The sequence below is a fragment of the Sphaerodactylus townsendi genome, linkage group LG03 (genome assembly GCF_021028975.2).
Source record: "Sphaerodactylus townsendi isolate TG3544 linkage group LG03, MPM_Stown_v2.3, whole genome shotgun sequence".
NCBI classification, from domain to species: Eukaryota; Metazoa; Chordata; class Lepidosauria; order Squamata; family Sphaerodactylidae; genus Sphaerodactylus; species Sphaerodactylus townsendi.
Window position 1 is genome coordinate 97,559,610 of NC_059427.1, and position 11,672 is coordinate 97,571,281.

Below are 11,672 nucleotides of genomic sequence, written 5' to 3' on the forward strand. Positions count from 1 at the left end.
GGTAGCTGCTCCCTTGCAGCTGCTAAGAAGTAGGCTGCATTGGAGACCGGAGTTATTCTTTGTAAAGTCCACCGTTGTAGATCTTCATGAGACTCTTTAGCTCCAAAGAAGAGTTCAGAAGAGTTAGGCAGTGTGCCCCTCCCTGTATGGTAACATTGACTAAATTCAGAGCCTGACTTAACAAAGCAAGGGTCTCCTCATTGAACATTACAAGTCAGAATGTGACCCTGAATTAGCTAGAAAAGGAACAGTGAGTGGCCATATCAGTGTTGTATACTCACATATATGTAGACTGAAAGCAGTCTTGTTTTCTGTATCCCTGGTTAGACTAATTTGGTCGGATCTCATAAGCTAAACAGGGTCAGTCCTTGTTAGTACTTGGATGGGCCATTAGTCAACAGCAATTTGACAGCAACTCCCCCTCCCCCACAACCCCAACCCACCCACCCACCCGCCAGTAGCAGTATGGACTTGAGAACACAGTATCTTCTGGGAAAGACTTCTGAAGAGATGAAATGAATTATGTTGCTCCAGAGTACTTAAACCTGTGAAATTTCTGCTCGAAGGTGACTCAACCTGTGTTGCTTTTTCAGGCACTGTGCAGTCCAGCCCTGTGACTGTCTCCCCCTCAGGATCCCCAGGAGGCTCCCAATACGACAGTGATTCAGACATGGCTTTCAGTGTGAACAGGTCCTCCTCAGCTTCAGAGTCATCCCTAGGTAAGTCACCTTTTGCTGACCTATTGCTGTTAGAATACATACAGTAAATGTGCTTATACATAAACCAGATCTCACAGGTTGAGACTTGCCTTGTCTAAAAGGAGACATTGCTTTGCAGAGACTCGACATCAGTCAGTGAGAGGCCGGCCTACATTTCTTAAGACTCCTGTCCAGTGTTCCATTTAATGGCAGTAGCTTATAATCCAGAGGGTCATAAAGGAGACAATTATAAATCCTTTCTAATGTCCAGAAGAGGAAACCAAAGCACAGAGCAGTAAAAATGGTTTAACAGTGTATCAGTATATATAGATATAGGCAAGGGTAGAAACTGAAGTTTGCCACACCTCACCTCACCCTGGTTCATTGAAATTGTTGCATGGTAGCTCATTCTGGGTGAGGAAGGAGGTGGTGTAGGGTTGCACTAGGACTTCTAAGAGCCGCTTTACAGCCATCCTTTTTATAAATAGTCTGTATTATTCATAGACTGGGAGAGTTCATCAGTGACTTAATGAACAGATCCTGATTCTTTAAAAGGGGGCTAAATGCATGTGAGTGTTGCTTCAAATGGGACACATGCATTAGTGAAGGGCCAGATTATTCAGCCCCCATAAGTCTTCCCTGATGGTGCTCACACAGTCAAGGCATCTCATGATCCAGTAAAGTGCTTTTGCTGGTGCCTGTTTCTTGGGAGGTAGAATTAAGGTGATGTAGCAGCCTGGCAGCTGCTGCATCAGATTTTCCATCAGGGATCAACGCAAACATTTAAGAGGGAAGCAGAGATAGCAGTGGGCTGTGGCAATGGGGTTTCTGTTCTCTTATGCCACTATTGATTTAAGAAAAAACACCTGCTGTATTCCCCCTGTGCAAGGGAGACTCATTCTAGTCAACAAAGGATCAGAGCTAGAAGACCACTACAAACATTCTTATGAGGGGCCATAGCATGTAATTGTGGCTGTTATGCCTTTCTAACATCTGCCAAGGGAGAGTTTCCACATCTGTATCCACTATCCTGGAGCAGAGGTGACTGGAATTGGCATCATGGTCGAGTGATAGGAGGGCCATTAGTTCATGTTACAGTTGTTTTGGGGGTAGATAAGTGCATAGAGGCCATTTCCATTGGTTGCAATATGATTATTATAGAGCACAGTCTGGCACAATAAAAATGTGGTGTATGTTGACTGGTGTAATTAAAACATGAAATGTTATGGCTGGTCACAATAGATTTTTAAAGCATAGAAAGTGGGTGCACTACTCATGGTGTCCATATGCATTGGGCTGGATCCATTTGGCTTTTTGCCCGGTCTCATCAAATTCTATTCCTTCGTACAGCTGCCATCCCACAGGGATTTTGATCATACTTGTCCCATAATCCCCTGCATATCTTTATAAGTGCTCAATGGGACCCCCGCCTTTGTTTTTCACCAGCTGAAAAACTGGTTGACTCTGATCCATTGCGTTGAGGGCTGCTACCTGATTTTAAAAAGTGAATTAATAATATGAGCTTCATTTATTTGTTTATATTTACATAAATTATTTTGGGGGAGTGGATCTAAAGGAAAAACATACTACTTTACTTTTGAGTAATGTTCATGCTTTTAGCAAAAATATCCCCCCACCCTCAATTAATATCTCTTCTGAGATAGTCCTTAACATCTGCAGGTTTTTTAAGTAGAAGTATTGTAGTTTTGAATTATTTTTATTTGTTTTAAGTTGTGGATGCCTTGAACAGATTTTCTGGGGTGGTGCTAATAAATCTTCTGTGCAAAAATATATTTGTATTAAAAATAAATCAAATCTACTGCCTGATATAACCAGAGTCAGTTTTTCATTGATCAAAATGTTTTTAAGCAGTTAATCAGCTAAAGCTGGGCAGGCCTGATTTCTTTTGTCCTGTTGTCACCTTCAGTCAGACACTTTTCCCCAAAGTTTTGTCACGTTACAAAAACTCATTTGCTGGAAACAAGCTGAGGATGTATACCACGTGCATCAACCCCGATTTCAAAACAGCTTTAGCTCTCTAGACGAAGCTATTGTCTTTTTCTAGCCTGAGATGGGAGAGCCAAACAGAACCATCCTGACCAAGACTTTTATCTTCTCTGTTTCTTGCAGTGACTGCTCCAAGTTCTCCTCTGAGCCCTCCAGTGTCTCCTGTGTTCCCACCTCCAGAACCTTCAAGCAGTAAGAACGGGGAGTGTACCGTTTGTTTTGACAACGAGGTGGATGTGGTGATCTACACGTGTGGACACATGTGCCTCTGCAACACCTGTGGTCTTAAGCTGAAGAAGCAGCTCAATGCCTGTTGCCCAATCTGCCGACGGGTCATCAAAGACATCATTAAAATCTACCGCCCTTAACCTCACCCTGCTTTTTGGGATGTGAATGGTAGGGGGCACGAGAAAGAATGTTGTTAGCAATCACCACACCTTGCTGTCCCTGCTTATGGGTTATTGTGCTGGTCAGTGGTTACTGAGTGGCTCTTTTGTCTATATTTCCATGTTTTGACCAGTAGGAACAAATCAGGGATAATTCAGTGAACTGAGAAATACTCTAGTCCTTGTAGAGACTGAAGGTACAGCTGCAGAATGGGGAGAATTTGATAAAAATGCTGCTCTAGTGGGTTAAAACAGCACACTGTAAATACCCGTGCTGCATGGATTCCAACAGGAAAGGGGGGTTGTCTCATGCAATGGTTTTTATTAAAATACATGATTATCTTGTTTCCTGATAGATATTGAAGAAATTAATGATCAAGTTTTAAATTATGAGCACCTTTTTCTTCTTCTGCTGTAATCAAGAAGCCTGTTGGTTAGGAAATTGGGTAGTTCCCTATGGGCACCTTCATGTATGTGTTCGTGGGGAGGAGTATGTTGAGACTGAATTCATCAAGTGTTTTCTGCAAAGGTCAGGGAACAATATGGGTTCTTTCCCCCCAACAGAGTACAGAGAAGCTGGGATGCTGGATGGAGCTTGCTTATTTCAAGGCATTGTTTTCCATTCTAGGATCACCAGTGGGAGTGTGAGGAATAAGTAGGTCAGGGTCTAATTTGCTAAGCCCTCCCTGCAGTTAGCTGAAACTGAACTTTGAAACCACCTGAGGAAGGGAAGAAGTGCATAAGTGTTGTTGCATGGATTTTCATTTCCTAATTGGTCCACTCATTCACAGTTGGCGCCCCATGTCAAAGCCAAGAGCAAGACACTTGCATAGCACTGATGACACTAAAATGAAGGCTTTAAAAGGTAGACAGAGTGTAACGTCATTCCGGTCTTGTGTAAGAGAAAGGCAAAAAGCTGAGTAGAAAAAAATTGCATTTTCCTTCCCTGTAGGGCACAAGTTGAAACTGCCAGCTCTTATGCTGAAGAGCTGCTAGGCACATCTTGTGATGGAGAGAAGTTGATTTATGGGAAGTAGTCAGCCTCCACGTGCAGAGGAGGAACTCTCAGTGTAACCTCAGAGTATACCAGGGTGGCTCTGACTTGTGGAACTTAAGCATCTGTATGCTGTGACATATGGAAGTTGACAAGACTGTCAAGAGGGAGGGCCATGGAGAATTCAAGCTTCCAGAGAATTCAGCCTTGCAGAGCCTCCTTATTTGTGCATTCTTAGCAACAGGTGATGGATGTTTTCCTCCATTCCTCCCCAGGGATTTCGTCAGAAAAGTATGCAGCAATGTGGGATCTCTCATTTCTTCCTCTTCGGGAAGTTGTCTCTCACTCCACTAATGAAGCATTTTGTTGGAATGAAAAGGACTTTTTTTCCCTTGGCGTTGCTTGCTGTAAAAAAATTTTGCACGCTATTGTTAGATGCTGGGCTTGAAAGGTAAATCAATTTTGGTTGTGATGGTAGCCAGGTCTGAACTGCTGCTGCCTCAGTAGGATCTGAAATCTGCATTGCAGCTTAGGGAAGGGATACTGTGGGGACCAAAAAACAACAACTCTCCCCCCAGTTACTGAATGTCTGTTCTTAATCAGGCATGTTGTGGTAGAATCATATGGCAGTGCCCGGGACTGTGACCATTCTTTCACTAATCCCTAGTGCTAGACAACCTGTCCCTTTCTACTCAGCAACAGCCTACCGAGAAGAAATGCTAATGACTTAGATTTAAAATATGACAGCTGTCTCTACCTTGACAACAGTGTTGCATTCCACTGTGAAACAGATGCTGTCTAAAGCTGAAATCCTTGGATTTCCACTGATTTATGGCCTTAGACTGTGATCCACAGCACCGAAGCAGCAGCTCAGAGGCTCCACCTTCACCTTTTTCCACTTGGCACAAGGGAAAAGATACTGGTTTCCCTTCAAGACAGTGCCAGGAGCCGACCATGGCCCAGCACGCCAGGCTGCTACGGGTTTTTCTCAAAGTTCTGGCATAGCACGTGTATTTTAGGGCCATTGTGCCTCTCTTGTCAGCAAGGCAGCAGGAGTTTCTCTTTCCTCTTTTAATGGCATCCTACAAGGCTTTATATAGGTTATAAAAGAGATGAAAATCAGTTCAAGCTTTGTCCGTCTAGGGTATGTTATGGAGATTTCTTGGTAGCCGAGGATGTTCCTGTTGCTCTGCAGGACTTTAAGGAAACTATTTCAGTTTGGTAACTGTGGCATGTTGAGATACAAAGTCTGTCTTAGGTTTGCTATGGTCATTTGTATAACATAGCTGGAGAGGTTATGCCTATTAGACAACATAGCATTGTTCTTGCTCAGAAATCAAGTTTTAATTATTTTAAACCTTCAATTCTTGAACAAATGGCTGTGTCAGAATACTTATATTGTTCATGGGTTTCACTGGAAGTTTGTCAGGTGTCAGTGAGGCATAAAATTGTGATCGGTTACAGTCACACATGAAGATAAGATAGTTCAGTGGCATTAACAAAGACAAAAAACGCCTTCTCCCAAGTTTTTTGAGATGCCATTAATATCCTGGGGCAAGAGGAAAAGTCTTCAGCTTTCACGTGGTATCAGTTAAAACATTGCTGCATGATGCACACAGACCTTACAAATGTCCTCATTGCACTAGAAAAAAGTAAGGACAGTGAGATTAGCTGCAGAGCAAAGTTGACGGTTGGTTGTCTGTATCTGTCTTGCAAGAAGGTGAATGCCGGTGGCTTCAGCAGACACCTCCAGAAAAGGTTCATCTTCACTCTTAAGTTCAGCGCAAAACTGGCTTCAGAACCCACCAGAGATTACTTTTTGAGGGACACTGATTGTAATAAATAAATATGCCACTACTATTGTATATTGTGGAAAGGCGATTGACTAGGCAGTATTGTGATGTAGTGTGTCTTCAAAGTGTCAAGCTGTGGAATTCCCCCCTCCCCTTGCTTTCGTGGACATGTTTCATGTGCAAGCTGAGATGTTGGTAGAGAGAACTGAGAGGTATGGTGGATTGGATTCGACTGCTCTGTGACCACTTTGGTCAGTCAACTGCATGATCTCTGTTGAAAAGTGAGAGAGAGCATCACAGAGAGAAGACTGTTACATGAAAACAACTGTAGATTTCAGAACAGCGTGCTTTCACAATAGCAGTAACACTTTAGAACTCTTAACTGTAGGAACCAAAGATTTTTACCCATTTATGAAACTTTCTAGACCAAACCAGCAACAAATAATACATTGACCATGAACTATTGGTCATGGAAGCAGCTGTGTGATGGATAATGTGCTCTGAAGCCCCTTTGCTCAGTATGTGTCTAATGGTTTCTAACGGTATGATCGCAGCCCCTGGCACCATAGATCTTGACATGAGTTTATCCCTATTATCCTAATTCCAGCCTGTATACCAGAAGGCCACAAGATGATTATAGAATCATAGAGTTGGAAGAGACTACAAGGGCCATCAAGTCCAACCCCCTGCCATGCAGGAACACACAATCAAAGCACTCCTGACATGTGATCATCCAGCCTCTGTTTAAAAACCTCCAAAGAAGGAGACTGCACTTTGGTCATCTGCTCCAGGAAGGCATCATCCAACACTTCAGTCTGGCTTGAGGGTCTGTAGTAGACCCCCACAATGAGATCACTGTTGTTTTTCTCCCTCTTAATTTTTACCCAGATCCTCTCAACCTGGTTCAAAGGATTTAAGTCATGGGCCTGCTTATGGGTGTAATCATCCCTGACATATAGAGCTACTCCCCCGCCTTTCCTAGTTGATCTATTTCTCTCAAATAGGTTGTACCCCTCAATTATTACATTCTAGTCATGAGATTCTTCCCACCAGGTTTCAGTGATGTCTGTTGTATCATATTGATTATGCCGTGTTAAGAGTTCCAATCCATCCTGTTTATTACCCATATGTGCATTTAGTGTAAAGACATCTAAGGCTTTGGTTCATGCCCTGTGGGTGCTTATTTAAGGTTTTATAAATCATAATGAATTTCAATGGAATCTCTTTGCAACAGCTGACACTGGTTAGTCTCAAGAAAGGTCATAGCTGGAAAAGTGGTTGAAGAAGCTTGGCAGAAAGAAGTGAGCAGGTTTACATTTTTGCTAGGCTATCCCAGCCCAGCAGTTTAATAAGTGGCATTTTTTTCTGGGTGTTGATTACTACCTCCATTCTGCTGCTATCACCTTGTGTTACTTTGGAGTGGACAAGCCATGTTGATTTCTTCTTTCAGAGCTGCCGATTTGGTTCTGTCCTTTCAAAATTTAACTGGGCATTCTTCCTGTACTTCTGGTCTAGAACTAGTTTCTTCAATAAATTCAGAATGGTATGCCTGTTTTACTGGCTGCCATTACAATTGGGCTGATGTATGAAAAAAAAAATGATAGGCCTAAGATGGTATCAAATTCAGTAGACCTTGGATTCAAAGCAGAACGCACAGTGCATAATTCTTTCTGTTGGAAATTATTTCCCAATGGGAAAGGAGCAGCAGCAGCATCTAAGAGAGGCTCAGAGGACTTTCTTTGCCTAGGGCAAAAGTCGATGTGGTTTGGAAGAGAAGAATTAGCAAACATGCAGCTGTACTTATTCTGATCTCACAAGGAATTTTCAAACTTTGACAGACAATTTTTAGGTAGTGGAGGTTACTTAGTAATTTGTTAGTTCTTGTTATTGCTTTTTTACAAAAAAAATTCTGTTCAGAAGATCTGTTTGTGCCTTATAAGGGTGTATGTGCACTTTTTATCCTTTTTAATGCTACTTTAAAAATTGAGGGAAAAAGAACCTCACACCAATGGTTAGTAGTTTTATAGAATTGTATGTGTCCACCAAGAATTCTGCTTTTTTGGTATTGGAGTGAAAGTCTGTTTCCATTGAATTTTTGCTGGCCCTAGCCTCCCCATTTCCTGTTTGTATAAAAGCTTTTTAAAATTTCCAGCTTTCTAAAAAAAAATTTGGTATTTTTTCTAGTTTATGACTGTGATCTATACGTCACAGTCAAAACTAGATCAGATTTTAATGTCTTTGAAATAGGCTGTCACAGCAAGATTATTTGGGGAGGGAAGGTTGCACTTCTCTATATGTTAATACGCTCTAACATTGTGATCTGGATTGTGTTTGTGTATGTGTTTATGTGTGTGTTTTTTTAAAAAAAATTTGGTCCGTTTTCAATTAATATAAAATTTTACCTGTTTACGAAACAAATAAAATATTGGCTAGTAAATATTCCATCTTGCTTGAAGTGGAAAAGGGCCAAGTGAGAGGGCCCTCTAGCTTGGGTTTCCTTGCATTTCTTGACCAGGAATTGCATACAGAATTCAGCCCTCTACACCATGGTTGTCCATGATTAAGATGACTGCATAGAGTGGTTTTAAAAGCCAAAATGGATCACCAGAGTCGTACGACCTATAGGGACATGGGGTCATGGCTTTTGGTCACATGGGGGGAGCCGACCTGTAGGAAGGCGGATGGCTGTGGTGCCTGCCTGGTCCACCTGCCGCCATTGAACCTCACTCCCCACCCTCCGTGCAGGCCTCCCTAGGCCCTGCTGGCCTGCATGGAGGCCAGGGGCGGGACTTGGCCTGCACAGAGACCAGGGGCAGGGCTCAGTGGCGGACCGCCCCGCCCCTGAGCGTGGCGGGGTGCCCTGAGAAGGGGTTGTCTCTGGGCACCATTTTCCCCCGATATGCCTCTGTGGAACACCAGTGTTCCTTCAAATCTATCTTAAACTGAATATAACAAAATCTTGCCTCAGCAGTTTTCCACCTCAACCATTTCCATCATGGTTTAAGGTGGTGAGGTTAAATTCATCTGAACACAGGCTCCCAAGTTTGCCATGTGAATCTGGCTTCTGCCTTCAGAAGAAATAGTGTATCTCCAATATTGCTGTTGCTTAAGAAGACTTGGTAAGAGAACCTAAGTGGAATGACTTTCTACAGAGAATTCACTGTTCTCAGCACCTGGGAGTGTTACTAGTTGTTTAAAAACAAGCCAGACACCATTACCTAACAATCCCACTATATGTTGAAAATGTGTAGCTAAAATTCAGAGTTCCCCATCCTGCTGTCCACTTTTGAAAAATTTTGGCGGTGTTATCTTCCCACATGATGGTTAAAAGGCTCGATTCCAAACCAAGTATCATAAGAGCCTTGAGATTCTTCTCAGTGGAACAGAAGCTTTCCCTGATTGAAGGCTGAATAAATTAAAAAATATGCTGCATATATCTGTGGTGGAACATATTGGACATATATAAACATAAAGCTGCCTTACACTGAATTGGGCCCGTTTTATCAAGTTTTGTATTCTCTGACTGGCAACCACTGTCCAGGGAGTCAGGCGTAGAAACGTTTGGTGACTGGACCTGGGACACTGAAAACACTGAAATTCTGGACAATTCAGAAGGTTACTATGTCAGACTGCACAGGGAGGCCATTGAAATTCACACGCGCCAAGACAACTTCAACAGGAAAGAAGAAACTCTGAGAATTAACAAAGCTTGGCTACCAGTACTTAAAAACACCAAAAGCAAACCCCAAGGGCATGCTAAGTTCATGAACAATGGACTCCACTCAAACACAGGATTTGCATTCACCAATACTGCTGCTGCTGCAGGGCATGAAAAGGTGAATCACTCCCTGGACTGAAAAACCCCACCCGCAATACAATACTATCAACCACATCTTTGCATAGCAAGTTCCATCCAAACACTTACTGATTGGTTCCCCACCCTGGGACATGGACAATATATACCCCACTAAACATTCCCTTCTCACTGGACACAGTGTGTAACAGACTTCCCTCTGTGACACACCTCTGAAGATGCCAGCCACAGATGCAGGCAAAACATTAGGAACAAGATCCACCAGACCACGGCCACACAGCCCGGAAAACCTACCACAACCGGACCTGGGACCCTCTGCAGCGTGGTGGGGTGCCCTGCTACTTAGCTACAGTATCACACACAGCAAACTATATTTGTCTCTCCTGTGCATCAGTTTAGATGCTGTAAGGCAGAGGCTATCAACTGATATACTTTGCGTTCCCTTACTATGAACAAAAGGCTGTTCAGGGAACACTGATATGAACATATTGTGCTAAGGCAAACACATTGGCAAGCAAGTAGTGCAGACCTCTAAAAGGCACTGTGTCTGCTAGGACACTTAGAGTACTCTCTGCTTCTTAACTATAACTTCTAATTGTCACAGTGCTGCCCTTTGATTGCTCAGGCCCTTCTTCCCATTTCTGCTGAGATTTTAGTACATCCTTAGAGTCAGAAAGAGCATATGTTACCCTGTGAGAGGTTTCTTCCTTTCCTTCCTTTCTCCCTCCATAGGAAGAGGAGGGAAGAAAGGGCAAAAAACACCGAGAGACCCAAATGGACCAGTATTAGACTTGGTTGTAGAAAACTTTAGCAATTTCTTTCCTCACTTGAGTATCTGTAGGTTAGCCTGGACTTTAGAGCTATCTTGTGCACACTCACACCCTTACTCCTGTTTACTTATGTTCATTTCATTGCAGGTAGTTTGATATACACTTTTTGTAATCTTGCCAGAGGCTCTCTAGGTTACAAGAGTTAGATAAAACTCCCAGAGTTTTGGATCTGTAGTTGTTCCAATAACCAGGCACCAGCCTTTGTGCCAGAATTCTCCTTCCTATTTCAGCAACTCCAACCTCAACAATTTAACATTACTGAGTGAATTCCTACATGTACTGAAAGACTTCAGCTAAAGGTGTGTGTGCAAAGTGCTGTCAAGATGACTTATGGCAACCCCATAGGATTTTCACGAGAAGAGATGTTTGGAGGTGGTTTGTCATTGGTTACCTTTGTGTGGGCTGAGAGAATTCTAAGAGAAGTGGTACCTCCAGTACAGTTATGCTACTTAGATGCTGTTGACCATAATTGGATTCAAGCAACTTTTAAGTTGTAGTTACTTCCATGAAACTTTTCCATGTGCTCAGCTCTGAGTTTTATATTCATTTTCAACTTGTCAATTCATATTCATCTTGTCAGATGTCACAATGCTCACACAAAAGCACCACTCCCTAGCACACAAATGCAGAAGAAGAAAAAACAAATAGGAATATACTCTTTTAACTTCTCCAGTTCAACTGTTCTTGGAGTTGAGGAAGAAATAATGGTGGACAAGTTCTTTGCAGACTACTTGTCTGTATTACTAATGTGCTTACTGACAGACCCCAACATTCCCTGGCATACTGTTTTGAGAAATACTGTTTTATTTCAACAACTTTTCATCTCTGGATACTGTTGAACACTCAGGCCCCCCTACCAGATCTGTGATGTCCTTGTTCAGATGAAGCCAGTACTCAACCAACTCATGTTTTTTCAGGCTCAGTTGTTTCTCCAGATATGATGACAACCTGGCATCTGGATGAATATGCTGCCTAAAACCCATATTTACCTATAATAGCAGGTTGTACATGGAGAGAAGAGGCATGGACTCTCCCCCCCCCCCAGCTCACCTGAAGAGTGGCACAAGGAGGCCAGTCTGTGCATTTGTCTGCACAGATGTGTCCCCTGAAAAAGGACAAGAACTGATCATGCAGAAAAAAAAACAACCCA

General features: G+C 42.7%; 1 protein-coding gene across 1 annotated transcript in view; it reads left to right on the top strand.

Moving 5' to 3' along the window:
• Positions 1–8,315, top strand: part of NEURL1B (neuralized E3 ubiquitin protein ligase 1B) — a 64,791-nt gene extending 56,476 nt beyond the window's left edge. The window contains exons 4-5 of the mRNA XM_048490278.1: positions 594–719; positions 2,829–8,315. Coding sequence (XP_048346235.1) covers positions 594–719; positions 2,829–3,073 — 371 coding nt within the window. The 3' untranslated portion in view covers positions 3,074–8,315. The remainder of the gene's footprint in view (positions 1–593; positions 720–2,828) is intronic.
• The last annotated feature ends 3,357 nt before the right edge of the window (positions 8,316–11,672 follow it).